The sequence below is a fragment of the Cyclopterus lumpus genome, chromosome 4 (genome assembly GCF_009769545.1).
Source record: "Cyclopterus lumpus isolate fCycLum1 chromosome 4, fCycLum1.pri, whole genome shotgun sequence".
Taxonomy (NCBI): domain Eukaryota; kingdom Metazoa; phylum Chordata; class Actinopteri; order Perciformes; family Cyclopteridae; genus Cyclopterus; species Cyclopterus lumpus.
Genome location: NC_046969.1, coordinates 8,470,080 through 8,492,626, shown reverse-complemented (window position 1 = coordinate 8,492,626; position 22,547 = coordinate 8,470,080). Strand labels below are relative to the sequence as shown.

The 22,547-nt window shown below is 46.6% G+C and overlaps 1 protein-coding gene across 1 annotated transcript in view; it reads left to right on the top strand.

Annotated features, from left to right (window-relative positions):
- pde4dip (phosphodiesterase 4D interacting protein) overlaps window positions 1-22,547 on the top strand; it is a 76,485-nt gene that overhangs the window by 44,665 nt on the left and 9,273 nt on the right. Inside the window, exons 10-28 of the mRNA XM_034530651.1 lie at window positions 4,930-5,067; window positions 5,188-5,307; window positions 5,462-5,554; window positions 5,695-5,904; window positions 6,028-6,186; window positions 6,396-6,491; window positions 6,662-6,799; window positions 6,957-7,136; window positions 7,639-7,833; window positions 7,911-8,165; window positions 8,371-8,536; window positions 11,386-11,498; window positions 11,775-11,941; window positions 12,359-12,641; window positions 12,761-12,938; window positions 13,083-13,199; window positions 13,746-14,223; window positions 15,683-15,918; window positions 16,024-16,072. Of these exons, the coding sequence (XP_034386542.1) occupies window positions 4,930-5,067; window positions 5,188-5,307; window positions 5,462-5,554; window positions 5,695-5,904; window positions 6,028-6,186; window positions 6,396-6,491; window positions 6,662-6,799; window positions 6,957-7,136; window positions 7,639-7,833; window positions 7,911-8,165; window positions 8,371-8,536; window positions 11,386-11,498; window positions 11,775-11,941; window positions 12,359-12,641; window positions 12,761-12,938; window positions 13,083-13,199; window positions 13,746-14,223; window positions 15,683-15,918; window positions 16,024-16,072 (3,371 nt within the window). The remainder of the gene's footprint in view (window positions 1-4,929; window positions 5,068-5,187; window positions 5,308-5,461; window positions 5,555-5,694; window positions 5,905-6,027; window positions 6,187-6,395; window positions 6,492-6,661; window positions 6,800-6,956; window positions 7,137-7,638; window positions 7,834-7,910; window positions 8,166-8,370; window positions 8,537-11,385; window positions 11,499-11,774; window positions 11,942-12,358; window positions 12,642-12,760; window positions 12,939-13,082; window positions 13,200-13,745; window positions 14,224-15,682; window positions 15,919-16,023; window positions 16,073-22,547) is intronic.

Genomic DNA, 22,547 nt, shown 5'->3' with positions numbered 1-22,547 from the left:
ACCTAAAAAAAACATTCAAACACACACGTGTCCAGTGTCCAGTATTCTTTTATAAACAGTGGAGGAATCATCCGCCATAGGTGACGACACTTAAAAAAAAAACACAGACAATGGAAAAGAGTAAGAAAAAAAAGACTAATCAAATTAAAATTAAAGGTTTCAGTCAAGTACATTTCAGGCTAATAAAAATTTTCAATTCACAATATTTGTTGTCCATCCATCCATCCATTTTCAATACCGCTTATCCTCATTAGGGTCGCGGGGGCGCTGGAGCCTATCCCAGCTGACATAGGGCGAAGGCAGGGGACACCCTGGACAGGCCGCCAGTCCATCGAGGGCAACAAATCAATATTTGTTGTAACATCTTTAAATAAAAAAAGTGTATTATTTTCAAAACTGCAGTTTTAGACCTGATTAGTTTTTACAATTCATTATCCTAAAGGTACAATCTGCAATCCAATGTCAACCTACAGAGATTGGAAGCTTGATCATAAAACTGGACAGTGACTAAATTAACTGAAGCAACAATTTCTACTTTTGTTAGTTTACATCAGTATTGGAAACACAGCAGTTACACAGGCCTATTGTTATGTTTTATCAATTGAAAAACACACACTCGTGTTTTAATGCTGTTGAGAATATATTTGATTTGGCCTTGAAGTGAAATAATGAATTAAATGCAAACTATAATCAAATAAGAAACAAATGAAGTAATCCCATGTTTCCCCTTAAGGAGTGCCACATGTTTTTTTTAAAGAGATGCAGACAGGCACATTAATTAAAGGGCTCAGCGTCCCTCCTGTTTCCAGTAAAATGGTTCAGTCCAGCAAGCAAGAGGTCTCACTCCGTCACTGATGCGGGGGACCAAAAAATATAGAAAACAAAATCTGAGCCTCATCATCAATCATGTTTAAAATGTGTATTTTGCACGAAGAGGAGCGCCCACTTTAACTAGAAATATTAACATTCAAAATAATGATTTAAAAAGATTGGAACACAATCAAAACAGATGGTACACAAATATAAGGAGAAGATCTTATGGGTCAATATTTCGCTCTGAAAAGTAGTGAAGTTCAAAGCAGCATGAAGTTTAAACCACCAATTGTATAATAGTCTACTTTTCACCGCTGGTCGTTCTTTCTCTCAGTGAATCACTGAAAATGACCGGTGTCTGGGGACTCATTTAACGCTGCGGAGTGAGCTATCTTCGTAAAGGAACACGATCTTTGGTTGCTGTCAACGTTGCCTGGCCGTCTCCTTATGAAAGCCGCTCGAGGAGCGACAGCCTCTCCCTCCATCCTCAAGCTGCTGGAGCCGATGCCGGTGAGGAGAAAACGGATCGGGGACCGGGACGGTCTCCGGTGAATCAACACAGACAACGGAACCGTCGACCAGGAGAGATCGCTTTATTTTCCGTGTTCGTGTCGGATCGTAACGGGGGCACGCTGCGGCAGCGGGGAGATGCTGTCATGCAGAGAGACGTCATTGATTTAGAAATAAATAAATAAATAAAATACAGCAAGTGAGTCAACCGGGGGTCGTTTTTTTCACCGGAACCACTGAGGCAGGAATAAAACCCCGGATTGATGTGAGATGATGTCTAGTAAACCATCGCGGAAGTGACACGTGACCCATGACAGAGGTTCATCCACATCCGTCTTCTCCCTGAATCCACGCCGCCGATCACGTTGTCACGTCGCCGGGATGCGACGAGATTTCTGTTTTCTAGTGAGGGACAACTCGACGGACGATCCGAAAAGTCATCGCGTGAAATGTGAATTCTTTGTGCAGAGTCGGTTCAACCTGAAAGCTCACTGACTGCCCATTTGATTTAATTTGAATTGTCTTCATGCTGTATGCAAAATCTGAACTTCACACTTGACCTTTTGGAAACAGCAGGAGACAAAACAATCTCTCACCACAAGATTGTGCAGCTGGAGCTTTTAACCATAATGTCCACGATCTTGATCACAGAAAACACCTTCAACTTTAAAACACCTACTTTTCACAATGACCTGCGGTTCAGGCCTTGATATGTGAACTGGAAGGACGGAGGCTAAGGAGCAACACAAACATCAGAGCATCTCTGCACAAGAAGGAGACTTTTCTTCCAGACATATCTGGTAGACAAAGTCACCTGGACCGCAAACAAGTTCTTGAACACTCGTGATTTCATCCTTCAGTCCAGAGACAGATTGTAGATGTTGCAAAAGAAGTCGACTTAAACTCTAAAGCGCTCCCTTTTAATTGGCTCTTCGTTAATTGCGGCGTGCTGTTGCGATGCTGGACGTGGTGAAGATGAAGGAGGCGTGTCGGATCTGCGCCCGTGAGCTCTGCGGCAACCAGCGCCGATGGATCTTCCACCCGGCGGCCAAGCTCAACCTGCAGGTGCTGCTGTCCCACGCCCTGGGCCGCGAGCTGACCCGGGACGGCCGCGGGGAGTTCGCCTGCTCCAAGTGCGCCTTCATGCTGGACCGCATGTACCGCTTCGACACGGTCATCGCCCGCGTGGAGGCGCTGTCCCTGGAGCGTCTCCACAAGCTGCTGCTGGAGAAAGACCGGCTGAGGCAGTGCATCGGAGGCCTGTACCGGAAAAACAACGCGGCCGAGGAGGATGCCGGCGTTGCTCCGCCTGGGTCCGTTGTGGTGGTCACCGGGACTGATGCGGGGTCTGAAGACTCGCCTGTGGTGGACCTGTCGGCCATGCAGGATGGAAGATACTCGGATATGATACAGCATGATCTGTCTTACTCGGTGTATGAATCCTGGGCAGATAAGGAGGAACCGAGTCTGGACCACCAGACCCATCACCACCACCAGTGCCCAGGAGCAGACTCTGCCTCTGGCCAGAAGCCGAGGCGGTGCAGGGGTTGTGCAGTGCTCCGTGTCGCTGATTCCGACTACGAGGCAGTGTGCAAGGTGCCTCGCAGGGTTGGGCGCAGGAGCACATCCTGCGGGCCAGCCACCCGCTACTCAACAGCCAGTCCGGCAGTCGAGGACCCCGCCGGAACCTCTCAAGAGTCTGATGCCACAGCAGTCGCCTTTGAGTCCTCCTCATCCGAGTTGGACACGAATAAGACCATGTGCGACGGGACGAGTCCCAGCCCGGCATCGTCCGTGGAATCTCTCGACACCGCCGTGGACGTGAGTTGCCTTCCTGTGAACCACAAGGAAAGAGACGAAACTGGTCCAGACGAGGCTCCAGCGAGAAGGGACAGTCCCTGGGACAAACCCCCAAGTGAGAGCTCCCTTTCTGGGCTCGAGGTGATGCTGAGCCTCCTTAGGGGCTGGGAGTACCGGCCAGTGAAGCCCCAAAGGGGCAGCAAGCTCCCAGTTCTGGGCAAAGCCAAACTGGAGCAAGGCCTGTCGCTGCCTCTGCCTATCCAACTGAGGTCGCCCTGTGGAGGGACAGCCGACTGTGAGCTGTACTCCCACCAGACCGTCCCGGAGATCGTGACCACGTGTCCCCAGCAGGAGCTGCAGGCGGAGCTGGACGAGATGGAGGAGCAGTGGCTGGATGAATATGTTCCGTGCGGCCCGTTCCGCTTTCAGCAGGTAGACGAGGACCCGGTTGACCTCTGACCTCACTTTAGTTGATACTGTCAGTGTTGAATCTGTGGCTTTCATTCAGGGAGAACAGGACAGTAAGACTGTCTTTTGCAAGTCCACACACTTTAGGGAAAAGAGTGCCCCTTTTTAAAAAATGTTCCCCATTTGAATTCGAAAAAGAAAGGAAAATACGATAACCTAAAATTCATATAGTAAAACTATAATTTACAGTTAAAATATTCATTTATTCTGGCTGATTTAAGCATACTTCTTCTTCACTTATTAGTGGATTTGTATTGAGCGACACGCTCTGATCATCCCGACTTGCCGAGGTCGAACTCCTTTGGATTTTCTGTCTCACTCATCTCCTTCGCGGCGTAGAGTGCTGAACACACTCGCTGCCTTGATTACCCTCTCGGCGAGCATAAATGCTCTTCCTTGTCGGTATCCTAGCAACACTTGCCGTTGCCAAGGGAGCAGTCAGTCCGTGTGAGGCACTCTGCTCCGGCTGATCCAACTTCATAACGTCTATTGTTATGCTGATGATCAGTGTGAAAGTGGTTCAGTGGGCCAGGAGCGAACAGACAAGACGGCTCTGTTCTGGTCTGTCATGTTGGTTCACTGGTCTGTTGTACCACAATATGCAAAAAGACCTCTCACTGGTATGAATGAGGGAATTTACACTCCTGCCATCTACACACGGATAAAGGCCCTGCAGCATTTCAAACTAGATGCTGGTGAAACACATGTCCCTCTAACTGCTGACCTTTTGAACCAGAGGTCTGTATCAGGATTTAACGGTTGAGAGGGCACAAGTTCAGGTCGGCCCGTGTAACCGGAGTCTTACCTCCTTTAATGCCGACTGAAGTGGATCGAAGCAGCCGCGTTGTGAGAATTCTGTCTTAACAATTTATCACGATAACTATTCACCATTTTAACCATTTTCTGGGTTCTAAAAATGGTTCCTTTTTAAAAAAAAAAATTAATAATATCTTTGGGTCACCATTCTTCGGTCTAACCCTGAGTTGTCGTGGGCCCCTACAGTTAAAGCAGCTGTAGAAAAGGTCCCACGTACAGCCTCCCAAAGGGCACAGTGACATCATGACACAGTTCACACAAACAAGGAAGTCAACAACATGCTGCCACAGCAACAGCCACTTCCCAAGGAAGTCATCCAGCAGTGAGCTGACACCGCTTTCCACTTTCACTCAATCATGCTCAATTAACAGCTGCAGGAGCGCCGCACACACAACAAGCTTTTCACCGCTTATTATTTATCCCCATCCCTTGTTATTATGAATAAAAAGGGGGAAAGAAAAGAACAACATATACAGTACAACTCCTTTTCACTGTTAGCTGCCCTGTGTTTTGTCTCTTAAGAGGCTGATCGACGAGCAGCAGAGCCAGCTCGGTCAGTATGAGAGCGATGCCGGTCAGTGTGTCGGCGAGCTGCAGAAGGCCCAGGACCGGCTGCGCTCGCTCCAAACCAAGATCCGAGAGAGCGAGACCAGGAACCAGGTACGAGCATGTCACCACTGCTGCACCCCTTCCAGACTTGCTCCTGGCCACCAGTCGTTCTACAGGTCTACAGCAAAGTAGTATGTGTGTGTGTGTGTGTGTGTGTGTGTGTGTGTGTAGAAGCTGCAGCAGCATCTTAGTGAGATGGAGTTGGAGCTGCGTTCGACCCAAGAGGAAGCCCAGCGACAGGAGAGAAGCATCCAGAACATCACTGATACCGCCAACTCCAAGGAGAAAGAGGTAGACAGACAGATAGACAGACATGTTAAGGAAACATTTTTAGAATACAGAGAGACATAAAGCAATATGTTTAGACAGAGAAAGAAAAGACTGAACACAGTTGTGTCAAAGGAGGAAACACAAAAACAGAAAGAGTTTGTGTGTCTGTGAGCAGGCTGCAGAGCTGTGTCGGGTGATTGAGGAGCAGAATAAGATGCTGTTTTCTCTCAAGGAGCTCGCCAACCGCAGCCAGCTGCAGCAGCTGCAGGTTTGTCCTCCACACACTGAATGAAACCAACGCGGAGCTTCTTTATTTGCATACTATACAGGATGCCACAGATTCATATCATAGCCTATAGAAATCAAAGCTTTTCACATCCGTCTCCTCTGTGCCTGCGTGGCCTGCAGGTGTCGGGCGCGGACAGCTTTCGCGGTCAGGGCGAGGTCCTGGCTCTGCAGGCGGCTCTCTTCCAGGCTCAGCTGGAGCTGCAGGACGGTCAGCGGGCGCAGCGGCAGGCGGGCAGGACGCAGGAGGACCTGAGCCGAGCCCTGCAGAGGCTGGAGAAGGACCTACAGGGGGCGCTGCAGCACAGGAGGGAGACGGAGAGGCACAACCGGGTGAGAGAAGACGCGAGTGTGACCGTTTTGTCAGTAGTTTTTAAGGAGTCTGTGTCCCCCCGAACGACCGAAATGCATCTCGGCTGTTTGTCGTGTACGTTGACGTGTGTGCGCGGCGTTCAGGATCTGCAGCTGGCTCTGGAGAAGGCCCGGTCGGCCCTGCAGGAGAGAGAGGAGCAGCGGAGGGAGGCCGAGGGGGAGAGAGAGAGGCAGGAGGAGGAGAGAGAGAGGACCATCGGAGAGCTGAGGACGTCCCTGCTGACCAAAGAGCAGCTGATAGAGGTCAGACAAATAAAAACCACTGCTCTCTAAGGCTTTTAGCACCAGCATTGACCAACATCCACAGATTCACATAGAGGTCACTTCCACTCATGTGTTTTTTGTTTTAAAATGACACAACACACACACACACACACACACACACACGGAGTGGGGATCTTATTCTAAGCTCTTATTTTTAAACTGGTGTGCGCTGACTGTTTTTGAATCAGAACTACTGTGAGCTGTTGGAGGATCCAAAGGAGAAGAGAGACGCTCTGCTTCAGAAACTCCGCCAGCGCATCAAGGAGAGAGACCGAGCCCTGGAGGTAAACGAAACAAACGCACTCACACACACGCATACAGTCATCTGCTGTGAGCTAGTTCTTAACCCTGTAATTTTAGCTCCAAACATAATAATAGACGTTTTCGTCCACTAAAAATAACCAAGTGACGATTGATGTTTATTTTTTTCTTCTTCTCTCTGTCCAACCACCAGCGAGCGGTAGACGCCAAGTTCCGCAGCGTGGAGGAGAAAGAGGAGGAGACTCGTCGGCTTCAGCTGCTGCTCCGAGAGAAGGAGAGAGACCTGGGGAGGCAGCGCTGCGTCCTGTTAAACAACGAGGAGACCATCACTGTGAGCACACACACACACACACACACACACACACACACACACACAGACACACAGACACACGCAGACACACGCATCTTCTCCCTCTCACTCTTCCGCAACGACCTCTCATTGTTGGTGTGTGTGTGTGTGTGTGTGTGTGTGTGTGTGTGTGTGTCAGAGCCTGGAGGTGCTGGTGCGTGGTAGGGCTTTGGAGCTGGAGCAGGTGTGCGACGCCTGGAGGAACGTCCAGCGGCAGCAGCAGGAGAGCGAAGAGAGACAGAGCAGCATCCTGAGAGAGAGAGACGGCATCATCAGCCAGCTGCAGGCGGCGCTGCACACGCGCACGCAGGAGGCCCAGGTGCAGTGACCTTTGAAGTGACCTTTGAAAAACAATAGTATCTGTTATAAGTCTTAGATTACATTTTTTTTTTAACATTTCCTTTTCACTATGTCTGTGGCCATAGTGTCATGTTTGTCAGTTATAAATACAGCCCAATAATTTCAAAATAAGAGCACGCTGTTATTGGAAATACCCTCCGAGGCTCTGGGTCACATTGTCGGTAATGTGGCCATTGGGACTAAAGGTCATGCCGAGTTAATAGATGTTTCTTATTAGTCCGGATCCTCACAAATTTCCTTCAACACGTCAAAGAACCAAGACAGCTTAATGAGAATCAAAAGAATAATTTACATGTCAGCCCAGATTAGTTCAATCACATGTGAAGCACAGGTGGGGAATTGATGATTCAACTTTGCTGCTTTAATGTCAGATTTAACATGAATTGAACACTGCACCAAAATAAGAACCTGTTTTTCCTGCTATGGATTCATGTTCCTTCTTCTCCCCTTCTCGGATGCAGGACCTGCGCTGCTCCCTACTGGCTCAGATCCAATCAGCTCCCTGCGACATTCTGGATGAGCTGAAGGTCCGCCTCCAGCTCAAAGACCGCCTCTTCCAGGAAGTGCTTACCGACCGAACCCACCAGGCCCAGGAGCACCAGGAGCAAGTCCAGGATCTCCTCAGCACCATCAGCTCCAGGGACCAGTACATTCAGGTAGAGCAGAGGAGCTCAGTGGAAGCGTTTAATATAAAGTCTTATACGGAAAAAAGTGACACCGATCTCTCCCCCAGGACTCCGCGGGCCGGCTCGGTGAGGTGATGACCGAGCAGACGGACAGGCTCCAGGAGCTCCGCAGACAGCTGAACACGTCTGTCGGATCGAGGTCCGACTCTGGACCGGACTCGGCTGTGGACCTCCAGGCGGTGCAGGAGGAGCTGTGTCTGGCTCTGAGGAGAGGGAAGGAGGCCCAGGAGCTGAGCAGGAGTCAGGCCAGCAGGGTGGATTCCCTCACCAGGACCCTGTATGTGAAGGAGGAGATCATCAGGGTCAGTGAGAGGGATCTTTTTTGTGTTTCTTGTCAAGTTTGTAATTTAGTTTTAACATACTCATACTTTATACTCTCAAATATGTTTATTCAAAAATATTTACCTCCAAAATGAGAGACTCAGACAACATTATGAGTTAAAATAAACAGAATGTAACATCCCTGTTTCTGCTGATTGTGGGTCTGTGTCGGTGTGGGTTCTGCAGGACTTCCAGAGGCAGATGGTGGAGCCCTCCGGTCTCTCGCTGGTAGAGCGGTTGACCCAGGAGGTCCAGGAGCTGAGGGAGAGCCTGGTCCAGCGGGTCGGTCCCCTAGCCAGAGGCCCCCTCCTGGGCCGAGACCGGCCCAACAGCAGGCAGCCCGAGTTTGGAGGTGGGCATCAGAGAAGCATGGGACAGTATCTGTAACGGCACTGGGCAGCCGTGGCTGTGGTGTGGGGCTCTGGGTGTCCTGCTGTGGTGGTGCTGGGGTGGTGTTCACACTGATTTAACAAGATTTAACACACGGGACCCTGTGGGTGTAAACAATACTTAATATGTTTGTACTGTAGGTTATGCACGCTTCTTAACACTTTTTTTTTTAATTTTTTTTTTTTACTTTTATTTCATAATACAGTTTATTTTAGCAGTTTGAATAACAAGCGGCATGATTTAGTTTTAGAGTTAAATATTGACTCAAACCTGACAAACTTTGCATTGTTCGAGAGCAAAAAGCCTCACAGCTCCGAACATCTTAAAGGTACAATGTGTAGGATTTAAGGGGATGCTCTAGCAGAAATAATTATGTTTTCATTTGTGTATAATCACCTGAAACTAAGAATCGTCTTCGTTAGCTTAAAATCGGCCCTTCATATCTACATAAGGAGCAGGTCCTCTTCACGGAGTCCGTCATGTTGCACCGCCATGTTTCTACAGTAGCCCAGAGCGGACCACCCAAACCCTTTCACTGCCATCGTAGTTCTCAGGCATTGGGGAAGAGGGGGGTGTTCAGTTGGTTGCAATCTGCAACCTCATCACTATATGTCACTATATCTTACAGACTGGTCCTTTTTAAGTTCTCAATATAATATATCATGATAATATAATGTATATAATATCATATAATAAGGCAAGAAGAGGCTGACATTTTGGTTCAGTATCATTCTGAATGATCATGACTGTAATCAATAGCTTTATTTTAGGTTGAGTATAGAAGGAAATGGCTACCTAGAGAGTTGGAGGTCCTTTTCCAAAATGCAACAAAAAACGAAATAAGAAATAATAAAAAAATACATTAAATGATTGCTAAATACTAATAACTCATTTCCTGATTTTAATCAGCACACACATCAATCAATCCGAATATTTTTTCTTTTAATAATTCATCTTGTAAATATACACAGTTTTCTTTTATTTAAATATTATTTTATAATGTTGTCATTTTGTAAGAAAGCTCTTCACGCTTTATATCCTGAGTGGTGGCCAGGTTTTATTTAATTGTTTTGTAAATGTTCCAGTGCAGTTAAACGTCGAAGACTGCTTTCTCTTCAGCATATTTTCTATTTTGTATGACTCAAAGCATATTTCACTCTGTTCAATGGGGCTGTACATGTTTGTATGTATTTGGTTGGGTATGCCAGCATATTTGACCTGATATGTGAATGTGTGGGTGCCTTTGCATGTTCAGCATCCTGAATGAGCCTGTTGCTGCAAAGAAAAAGGAAAACTCACATTTGTTTTTACTGAACAATATGAAAATATAAGCACATTCCACATTGCCTTTATGTGATTGTGAATATGCGTACTTACTTTACAGATGTCTTTTTATGGAGAAAATGTTTAAGTGTTTCAAATATACGTTTGATTTTGTGATTTAATGAGACTCGATGCATTCAATTCAACAACCAACAATCTCTGTAATTCAAAATGAACGAGTGTCACACTGGAGAACAGTAAGTAGGAATGCTTCTTTCTTCTTATTGATCTTCTCATAAAGCTGAAGAATGTAAAGTGTGTGTCTGCGCAGACTCCATAAAACTTTTCTTTCCCACATCTGTTGTATTGCAGATATTATATTTCATTCATACATTTTCACACCGTTTACATGTAATTGAGCCGTTCAATAAATATGCCTGCGGAATATATTCCATGTTTTATGACTTCCCATCCTTACAGTAGATCTGTGTCCACTACATATTCACACTCGTATTGTACACAGGAAGTCCAGTTTCAGAGGAACAAGATCCGCCCTTTTCTGTGTAAAACAGCCCTCATGTCAACTTTAATGTCACTTCGTAGAACGCACAAAATATCCGGTTATTACTAGTTTGCAAATCTAATCGGGCCATATCGAGAATCCTCCAAATATTCACTCCAAATTGACTGTGATATGTTTCACTTGTCTCCCAACCTGATTGATATTTATTCATTTCACAATTATACTTGCACTTACATGATTGTCTTAAATGGAAGAAAACAAATCCCCACACTGTTATATAGTAAAGCAGTTGTAGTGGAGAAACATGAATTCCTCTCATTTTACTTTAATTTACAGTCAGGCGTATGTCAAATGTTGTAGAGAATATCCCAATAAATCAAACCAATTTAAAAAAAAACACTAAGTGTGTAATGGTAAAAAGATTTCAGTGGTTTCTACAGCCTGAAAATCAAAGAATCCAAGTAGTAATAAAACATGGAGGGTTACATAGTTCTAAAATAATAATATGGCACTAAGGACGCTAATTAGAGAGCGGCCTATAGTTCATTTCAACAACAGGACAGTTCAGAAAGGTCTTCACTAGGATTTAGCTCACCATTATGCCTGGGATTACCCGCAATGCTGTTCTGTTTAAACGTCTTAAACTTTCTAAATCCATCCCTTCTGTTGGCCTATTCTGTTTCTGAAGTATTCTCCTGTGCCTTCACGCTGAAAACTGAAGTTTAATCACTTAAAAACACCGATTGATCCTGAACTACGAGCTGTTCATGCGTCCATTCAACTCATGCACGATGTTACATTCAGCGGCGGATGTCGTATTACACATGACATCGTGATGGACAGAGGAGAATGTCAGCGAGTCAGCTGATCTGGATGAGCAGCTGTTTCAGAAGTATACAGATGTGTTCTCGGTGCTGACCGCGTGACACTCGGTGCAATGGTTACCAGCAACCTGAGCTTGAGAGAAATGTAAAAGACCTTCTTGTGATGGTGGAGAATCTAACTCCTTCTCCTGCTTTGCGTAGAGCTGAGCTCCGAGGACGAAGGCGACGCTGATGAGGGTCTGGACAGCGAGTGCACGGAGAGCGTTGATGAAGAGGAGTCCAAGCTGAGGGTCCAGTCCGTGGCCAACACCAAGGTAGGAATACGTTTGATCCAGTCGAATGAAGCTCTGATGTCTACTGACTCTTGATTCCCATCCGTCATTATGAACCCAAGTTATACAGCTAATTTTCCTGAAGATTGAAATATACATATACTGTATAAATACATTGTATACTGCTGTGAACTTTGATGGTTTATCTTGGATCTCTGGTCCATACTGTAATTGTGCCTGGCTGGGCTCGTACAGTAAGTGGCAGCTCGGGGGCTCGTAGCTTATTATTAGTAAAAAAACGTTCTTACTTGTCAACAGGCCTCTGGAGGTACAGGAAAGCCTCCATCCCAGGACCTGTTGTTTGAAGGTCAGGGACTGACGGAGGTCAAACAGCTGGTGGAGCAGAAGAGGGCGGTGGAGAGAGAGCTGGGAGAGCTGAAGGCTCAACTGGAGAAGGCCGGCTTCTGCTCCCTTTCACAGATGAGGTAAGACACACACACACACACACACACACACACACACACACACACACACACACACACACACACACACACACACACTATAGTTAATTTTGAGCCACAGACAGGGAGTCTCGAGAGTATTGAGAGACGGACAAATGCACTAGAAGGGCTCTCTGAGAGCCACCTCCGCCAAGACTGTTTCCCTCAGTGGAAAACAATGTGTGTATCCGTCCTGTGATTCAGATCCACTCCAAAATTGATTGGGATCTCCCGCGGCCCGTGCTACACCCTTCCACCAAGTTTCATGAAAATCGGGCAAGCAGATTCTCCCCAATATTGCAGACAGACAGACGCATCATCTCCTTGGCGGAGGTAGTTACCCAACACTTATCTATTAAACCTGTTTCTAACCCTCCATCTCTCTCTCTGTCTGCTTTAAAGGAAAGCTCTGTTCAGCCTGCAGGCAGAGAACGGAGATTTGAGGCATCAGCTGAGTGAAGGCCCACATCCCGACAGTAAATGGAGTGAGGAGGAGGACAAGGAGGAGGAGGAGTTGGATGTGACCATAGAAGGGGCGGAGGAGGATGAAGAGGAGGAGGAAAGCTCTGAGATGTGGGACGCTTGGGATGGCGAGCTGTCCCCGTCGCAGACCAACATCCAGACCGTTGATGAGCTGAGAGACAACCGGCCCGAGTCACTGCACCTGCTCGCCAACACCTCACAGGTAAGGGAGGGGGGGCGCTTCGTAGAACACATGGTCCTCGAGGAAAACAGCTGTCCCAACTAATGAAGTCCACCTCACAAAAGTGTTTTCTTCGTGCCTTTCCCTGTTTTGTCGTCCAGGATGTTCTGGACAGCGAGCTGCCAGCCGGTCCGCCGCAGGGCGCCGCGTCCTCTGCGACGCGTGAGAAGACAGTCCGCCTGCAGCAGAAGAGCAAAGAGCTGCAGGAGAGACTGATGGTGTCGGAGGCCACGGTGCAGGCTCAGGCCGAGCAGCTCAAAGACTACAGGGAGCTGCTCAGTGAGTATACCTGAAGGGTTATACGCTGTGCGCATATATCCATTTAGGGGAAATAAGCAAAGCGAACACATCGGTTATACAAAAAGGGATGCCAGTGAGCAAACACACTGGAGTAAAGCTGCTTCTTCTTCTGTGTTCCTGCAGCGGAGACGGCAGTGCAGCAGGATACCAAGCAGATTCAGGTGGACCTGCAGGACATGGGCTACGAGACCTGCGGCCGCAGTGAGAACGAGGCTGAGAGGGAAGACACCAGCAGCCCAGGTACGTCTGACTGTTAGACCCTCTGAGGACTGTGGACTGTCAGATTGACTTTGCACAGAGAAAGTAGAGCTAAAATGTCTAAGAAATCAGAGTAGTAGTATCATCATACAAACACTAGAGGGAAGCAAAGGCCAGTGGCAGTGAACAGTAGCATCTGCACATTTGCATGTGTAGCGGTTGGTACATATTTTCCATTCAACTTCAAGTCAAAAACACACCTTGTGAAATAGTTGAGTAGTTCTGTATGGGGTCAGATCAGTCTCAATAATTGCAAGTGCACACAGAGAGACTTACAAATGCAAACACAAAGATTTACAAATATGTTTGATTTACAAATGCACACAGAAGGATTTACAAATAAATTAGACTCACAAATGCACGCAGAACGACGTGTCTGTGTTTATTTATTTGTCAATCGCACTGCATTTGTTTGTGGATTGCTTCACATGTGTTTGTGGATTTATGAGACTCCCCTGCCGTGGCTAGATTTAACAATTGCAATTATTGAAACTGATCTGACCCCGTAGTTCTGCTGTTCCCTGGCAGAGTTTGATGACCTGGAGATGTGCACGTCTCTGGACTGCGGCTCCCAGTGGTGGCCCGCCGGCAGCAGCAGCAGCATCTCCGCCATCACTAAAACCACCACCCAGAGGTCTGGTGACGGAGACGAGATGTCTTCTCTCCAGCGCCTCGTCGAGGACCTTCGCTCCCAGCTGTCCCGTTCTCAGGGAGTGATCCGCGGGCTTCAGAGCCGGCTTCGGTCCCTCTCCACCTCCAGCGACTGCGGGCCTTCCACGCCTCGCAAGGTCAACTGGTCCTTCCAGGCCTCGCCCTCCCAGAGCGGGGCAGAGGAGGACGAGGGCTGGCAGTCCTCTGACGGAGGCCCTCTGGCTTCGCCCCGCCACCCTCACCCGGACAAGGGCCTTCGGGAGCTGGTGTCCCGCGTGGACGCACTGGAGGACCAGCTGAGGAAAGGAGGCAAAAAGTCTGTCAGCGAGGACTTAAAGTCAGCCACCTGGCCGGGGTGAGTGACAGGAAGCTACAATTCCCTTTTTTTTTTTTATTTGGAAAGTTGATTCATGAAATACAGTAGGAGATATGTTCCTTTAAATGTTTTTATTAAAGGGGACATGTTATGATAAACTCACTTTGTCTGTGCTTTTTGCACAAACGTTTGGACTTCCAACCCACAAACATGCACACATACTATCAGCCTCTTCCTGATGCAGCGCAGTCCGTACAGTGATCCATGCATCGCTGCAGACACTCAGCATCCCGTCTGTATCAGTCCATGTTCATCTCCATGTTCATCAAGCATAACCACAGATGTGAGACCAAACTGGAGCTACAGTGACGCTTTGGTGCCGTTATTTAAGGGCTGATTGCGGCCCCCCCCCCCCCCCCATTAATACATACGTCTATATATATATATATATCCATTTTCAATACCGCTTATCCTCATTAGGGTCGCGGGGCGCTGGAGCCTATCCCAGCTGACATAGGGCGAAGGCAGGGGACACCCTGGACAGGCCGCCAGTCCATCGAGGGCACATGTAGGGACATACAACCATTCACTCTCACATTCACACCTATGGGCAATTTAGAGATCAATTAACCTGCAGCATGTCTTTGGACTGTGGGAGGAAGCCGGAGAGCCCGGAGAGAACCCACGCTGCCACGGGGAGAACATGCAAACTCCACACAGAAGGACCGCTCCGACCGGGAATTGAACCCGCGGCCCTCTTGCTGTGAGGCGACAGTGCTAGCCACTACACCACCGTGTAGCCCCCTAAATATATATATATATATATATATATATATATATATATATATATATATATATATATATATATATATATATATATATATATATATATATATATATATATATATATATATATATATATATATATATATATTTTCCCTAAATATATATATATATATATATATATATATATATATATATTTAGGGAAAAGCTATGGAAACCGATTACAGTTACTCAACTTTAGAGCATTATTGATGTTGAGAAATATGTCTTAGTCATCTGAGGGACATCTGCTATTCCTTCACATGTGGACATTGCCTCACAAATGTCACAGTGTAGCTACAGTATCTTCAGACAGGTCAAGCAACCATACGAGACAACAGAAAACATGTTTGAGTAGACGTTTATTGGATTCATCTTTATTTGTTTTTTTAAAGTCTAAAATTAAGATGATTTCTAATGACACTGTCCTGACTGAAACAGTACAATATTTAAATTGCATTGTTCTATGTAGTTTATGAAGGCTGATTTACAAAGTTGGTTATAAATTTGAATTAGCTTTTTCCTTGTGGGCCTAAAGGAAGAGTAGCTGATCTCGATAGTAAACCTCAACAGCAGCGGTTGGTTTGTAGGGTACTCTTTAGTTTGTCCATGTATCGTCTCAGTTCGTCAGGATTAAAATATGCAACGTTCATTTCTGTTCCTCTCTTCCCGTAGTAAATTCGACACTCTCATCCAGGCTCAGGCCAGAGAGCTGTCTCACCTCCGCCAGCGGCTGAGGGAGGGTCGGGGCGTGTGCAGCATCCTCACCCAGCACCTGGGGGACACCACCAAGGCCTTCGAGGAGCTGCTGCGGGCCAACGACATCGACTACTACATGGGCCAGAGCTTCAGGGACCAGCTGGCTCAGGGCGGCGCTCTGGCGCAGCGGGTCAGCGCAAAGATCAGCGGACGTGAGTGTTTCACTTCATGCCACGTACAGCCGAGATATTACAAGGGATTTACTGACAGTGTGATTAGATATGTGAACGCAAAGGATGTTATTGTATCTCCAACAGGAGATCAACCTGAAGATCCAGATGAGAAGACCGAGCTGCTCGCCATCCGGTCAGTGTGTGTGTGTGTGTGTGTGTGTGTGTGTGTGTGTACTTCCTGTGTAACTATACATTCAGCGTAACAGCAGGTCAATGGAAAGTATTGGTGACCTTAGTTCCTCATGCTCTATCGATGAGCGATGATTTCACTGGATAGTTCATGACAGAGCTAACTGGATAATTTATTACGGAAGGGGGAGCAGGGGGGGGGCTGGATAGTCATCTAACTATACAGATGCACCCCTTATGAATTAATTAGCAGTATTGATAGAAAAGCAATTTTGAAATGATGAAATAATGTCTCAAATATGTGTTTTTCTTCTTTTTGCTACACTAGCATTGTAATTGAGCTGTGCCTTCTTCATTAATATATTTATTTCACAGATCTTTTAACAAAGTTGGTACGTAATGAACTTATTCTGAAAGGGCCTCCGTTCACGTGATTTTAAATGTGAAGGGTATAATGTTACGTACTTTGAAGGGAGGTTGTTTGGCTTTCAAACTTTTATTGTATTTGTTGTTTGTTAAAACGTATTAATTGAATAAGTTACAATACAAATAATGACATTTAAATAAAAGAGATGAATTGCTACACTATCAAAATTGCACAGCGGAAACATAGAGACAAAACGGCAGTGTTTCATTAACCTCTGGCTTTCAGAGATGATTGTGAGCTTCTTTAATTATTAGAATATATTCCTGTGGTACAAGCTAATAGCCTTCAGCTGCCTCTTCATGTCAGCTGACCTTCGCCTCGTCGGAGTCATCGTCCCGTTTAGAACATCCTTACCTTTCCCAGTTGTCAGGTTTCACTTTAACAACCGGTTTGCTTGACAATCACAACATATACCGTTACACATTTGTGCGATTAGACAGTCTGTGCCAACCGCAGATAAAATCTGAGAAAGTCTTCATCTCATATATTCGTTGCCTCTGGTTTCTTTCGCTCGTCTTGTTCCTCGCTCACCAAGTCCTGTGTCCCGCTGCTGGTGGTCGCAGCTGGCAGGACGACCTCGTTGGGCCCTTCAGCCGCTTGTTAAGTCAGCTGCTCTGACAGCGCTGCGTTACGAAAGCACAAAGTCCTGCAGGGCAGAGCCTCCATTGGGCCGCCCTGCACCCACCAGCACCACCAGCACCACACTCATCCAAACCGTACAGCTCATTAATTTCGTGACCAGCAGGGCTCCGCCGATGTCCCAGCGAGGACCTTAACTGTCCGGTCCATCGGGCGGCTAATTAGGCAGACGGCAAAATAGAGAGGACAAAAGAAGAGGAAAAAAACAAAAGGACGGCACGAGTGAGATCAGGACAAACACAAGTTACACAAGAGGAACAAAAAAGAAGTCTGAAGTCCTGCTGTAGATGTCTTTGTTTATTACAGGATGAAGAGCATCCCAGTATTCTTAGTGTGGGACAAAAGAAACATTTTTATAAGGTTGCTATCAGACTCCGCTATTCAATATGTGTTATATTATTGATAAATCAGTCGAACTTCTGGCTGAGAGGTAAACCCGTGTCTGGTGTTGGATGTAATTACGCCACATATCTGATCCTCAAATATAGAGCAGAGGAGTGAGGGGAGTCTTTCATCAGATAGGTTGGAGGACTCACTGAGGAGGAACCGTCACTCTAAACAATCCACAAACCTCAGCATGAATATATTGGACTATTTTACGAGTATTTTAAAAGCGGCTCTGACTCTTTGAGGCCAAAGCTCAAAGCGCAGCTTGTGGCCGTCTCTGATGAATGTCCTGGATGTTCAGTCATTTGTAACACGTAACTGGGTTAGATGAAACGAGTCATAATGCTGCCTGAAAAGCTGGGGAAATAATAGTTATTTATCAAATTAAATGTTATTCAATTACAAACAAAATAGCTGACAGATGATTGGCAGTTACTGCGTGAAAATTCACACAATCTCTTGATCAATAAGCTGAAACGTGCAATGCTCTGGAGAGGGAGAGAAGAGAGGGAGAGAGGGAGAGGAGAGAGAGAGGGAGGGAGAGAGAGAGAGAGAGAGGGAGGGGGAGAGAGAGAGAGAGAGAGAGAGAAAGAGAGAGAGAGAGAGAGAGAGAGAGAGAGAGAGAGAGAGACTGCAGTCATCTAACATCATGTTGTTGCAGCACAGATGGTCGACCAGATGTGAAGGAGATTTATCGAGCGTGTTTCCTGTGAGTCTGTGACAGCCATCTCATTCAGACTGTTCCTGATTCTGAGTATACATACACATTGTGTGTGTGTGGGGGAGGGGGGGGGGGGGGGGGGGCGGTGCGGTGCGGGGGGTCACATTAGTCTATGCATTAACTTAAATCACACTAAGACTGTGTGACATATTGTACATCTCACACAGTCTTAGTGTGAGCATGTAGGTGCACACACAATCAGGTGGCAATAATGCATCACATGGTGTCCCAAAATAAAAACAACGCTGATTTATGAAAAAAGGAATCTGTTTTTCTATACTATTAATCTGCCACAGCGCATTTGCTTTGAAAGGAATGGGATGCCACCACGATTACTTAAAAAATAATTAACATAATAAGGAGAATACACACAAAAAGCATTGTCAGTGAAAGTAATCATGGCAGCAATTAAAATGTAATTATTGTGTGTGTGTGTGTGTGTGTGTGTGTGTGTGTGTGTGTGTGTGTGTGTGTGTGTGTGTGTGTGTGTGTGTGTGTGTGTGTGTGTGTGTGTGTGTGTGTGTGTGTGTGTGTGTGTGTGTGTGTGTGTGTGTGTGTGTGTGTGTGTGTGTGTGTGTGTTTGCACTGCTGCCGAGGCTTTTACTGCTTGCGTTGGGCTCCAAGCATGTTGGCATGGCCTCTAATCAGGTTAAGTTATTAAGACCTCCGATGGGGAGGGAAATAGGTCACGAGCAGCTAAACGCAGAGAGAGAGAGAGAGAGAGAGAGAGAGAATCAGCTTGCTTCAGTGTATCGAGAGCAGCACATGGTGCTCAACATCCAGCTCTGATCTGCATTATGTAAGATCCTCTCCTCAGAAACATGGATTTTATTTGTGGACAGAGGATAACGCATTTTTGACTTGAATTCATCTGCTATTCCACGTACTTGTTATTAGTTTTGGGATTTTCTGCAAGCTAAACTCTCCATCTGGTGTAGCGCTTCCTCTTCCAACAGGACACACACACACACACACACACACACACACACACACACACACACACTTCTTTTTTAGTTTGTTCACATTTCCAACTCCTTTTCAACAAATCCTGTAAAGAAGCGACACTCTGATTCATGAAGTCACTTCTTGCTCCAGAGAGGTTTTTGCAGGTGCACCGATGCACAAGCAAGCGGAAGGAAGAGGAAGTGCTGCTTTGTGGACGCTCATTCATTCGCCTCCCGTTTCTCTCTTTCTCTGATGGGCAGTGCAGCGTGAACGCTCGAGCCCCGGGGATCCGGACGTCCGCTTACAGGCTCCTCCCTCTCCTCCCTCTCCTCCCTCTCCTCCCTCTCCTCCCTCTCCTCCCTCTGCGTGTTGCTCTTTCGTCACTGCATCTCTCCCTCAGGGCTGCGTTCCGGATGCTGACGATGCGTTCGCTGGCGGGATAGGTTGGAGTCCAGAGTGGTAATAAGAGGCTTTCCTTTGAGAGACACTATTCTTCAACTGGGGGAAAAAAGGCCTATTTTGGGACCGGACACGGGCAACAGTGGAGAGAGAAAGATTCAGCAGGGTTGTAAACAGAAACAGAGGAAGACCCAGAGTTTCCTCAGGCTCTTGATTCAGTTCTTTACTCACCACAGAGCTATTTATAGTCATTATATAGTCATTTTCGATTTAAGCCTTTCAATTCATTTCATGCGTCACCTCGGCGCACGCTGGTGGAGTTAAATCTCAAAACCGCGCTGAGCTGCACTCGGAATACAATTTTCTTGATCTCCGCTGACAGCTGTTCCTGTCATCAAACCACCGACTGATGCGCTGCGGTTGGATCTACATCAACGTTTTGGACGTCAAATCCTTACAAACTGCTCGTGTGAATCAACACTTGTTTTTCTGGGTTTCTGGCTCCGGTCTGCACCCTCCACGTGCTCGTCCTTGTATCCTTAGAATCTGACTTGTCTGGATTTATTTGGGTTACCACCTGTTGTCTCGGCACACACTCCCAGGATCTGTGTGTGTGTGTGTGAAGGAAGCCACCAAAACCTCTCTGGGAAGCCCACACTTAATCTGAGGGATTTGCTCTGCTTTTCACACGCTCAGTCATCCCTTCATCCTTTTATCGGGCACTCACGCTCTGCCTGTCCGCTGTACCTGCTACTACCCCTCACAGACCGAGGTCAGGAACTCAGCCTCTGAGCTAATGAGCCACGCTCGGGTACCTCTGGAGAACCGGCAGGGAGGAGAAACTTAACCGACCCAAGAGTCAGAGAGAGAGAGAGAGAGGGGGGGGGGGGGGGCCGGATGGTCAGTCAGTAGCCCAGGCAGAGAGGGCCGCAGGGGCCTGATGGCTCCTTTGTGGAAGGCCATGCTGTCGAAAAGCAGCCCTCTGTACAGAGACTCTCTGTTCTCCTTCTCTCTGTGGGAGTGGAAGGCCCAGGAGAGAGAACTGCTACTGCTGAAGAAACTCACCGACAGGGAGAGGAGGGCACTGCTCGCACAACTCGAAAAGTAAGACGGACACAGAAACACCAAACTCATGGAATGACCATGATAATAGCTTATTTATGTTGAACCTTTTGAACATTACAACTTACTTATACTAATCCATACAAATAAGTAAGACTTGCATCCTGCCTTTATGCTAAGCTAGGCTAGCCACGCAAAGCTCAGAAACACATGAGATTGATATTGATCTCATTTCACTCTGAAAGAAAGCAAGGAAAGTTTGTTTTTGTCATTTTATGTCATAACTGTGTGTGTGTGTGTGTGTGTGTGTGTGTGTGTGTGTGTGTGTGTATTGTCAGTGTGTGTATCTATTTAGATGAATGACCTCCATCTCAGCATCTATGTACCAATATGACACCATTAAAGCCCTCAGAGGCAAATTTGTGATTCCTGGCTATACAAAATAAACTGAATTTAATTCATTCAATCAGCTGTTGGGGACACTCTGCTTACCCATATGTGTGAGTGTGTCGTCTTACTCCCCTTCCATCTTTCCTCTGCATGTCTGCCCTTCTAGTTTTTTTTTTTCCTTCACGCGTATCAGTCAGCGTGATGCTCTTCTCGTGAAAGCACTTTCTCCCCGCGCGATATGATGCGATGCAGCGTCATGTACGCGTCACTAAGAGGCTTCCACTACAGCAATGCAATGCAAAGCCTCTGTGGGACAGTGCAGATCAGCAGGCAGGTGGCTCACACACCTGCTACACCGTCACTCATTAATGCTCTTCATCCTCTGAGTCACGACTTGGGCAGCTGATGCAGCCGTTCTCTCCGTCTATCTATTTCAGTTTTATGGTTATTCGTTTTGAAAAAACTGTGGTTTTCTTGAGATGTCGTGTTTCTGTGCGTGGTTGAAAAGTATGTAAAAACAAACTGATTGGATAGACCATGAGCAGGTATATTTTGATGTATAATAATAATAAATAATAATGCATTTAATTTATATAGCGCTTTTCATAATACTCAAAGACACTTCACATAATTAAAACATCCTAAAAGCTAAAAATAAATAAATAAGAATAGCTAAAATACAGGTAAAACAAATAAATAGGGACTTTTGAGTTGCTCGGACCCTGATAAGAAAGAAAACAAAAACAAACAATCACACATTAAAAGCAGATCTGAACAGATGGGTTTTGATTTGCGATTTGAATGAGGAAAGATCAGTGCAGTCTCGGATGAGTTTGGGGAGAGAGTTCCAGAGGGAGGGGGCAGATATGGAGAAGGCTCTGTCACCCCACGTCCGGTGCTTGGTCCTATGTGGGATGGACAGGAGAGCATCAGAGGAGCGGAGCTGACGGGATGGAGTGTGGTGGAGCAGGTCGGTGAGGTAGGAGGGGGCCTGATTATGGAGGGCTTTGTGAGTGAGGAGAAGGATTTTGTATTGGATCCGTTGTGGGACGGGGAGCCAGTGAAGGCTCTGGAGAATAGGGGTGATGTGATCACGGGAACGGGAGTGGGTGAGCAGGCGAGCAGCAGAGTTCTGGATGTATTGGAGTTTGTTTAGGATTTTGGAAGATGTGCCATAAAGAATACTATTGCAATAGTCAATTCTGGAGGTGATGAAGGCGTGGATTAAAGTTTCAGCAGCAGATGAGGAAAGGGATGGGCGGAGACGGGCAATGTTTTTTAGGTGGAAGAAGGAGGTTCTGGTGATTTGTTTGATGTGATGTTCAAAAGAGAGGTTGCTGTCAAACATGACTCCGAGGTTGCGGATGTGAGGGGAGGGAGACAGAGTGGAGTTGTCAATGGTGAGGCAGAAGTTGTGACTGGTTTTGGTGAGAGATTTTGGGCCGATGATGATCATATCCGATTTATCACAGTTGAGTTTGAGAAAATTGGTTTGCATCCATGATTTAA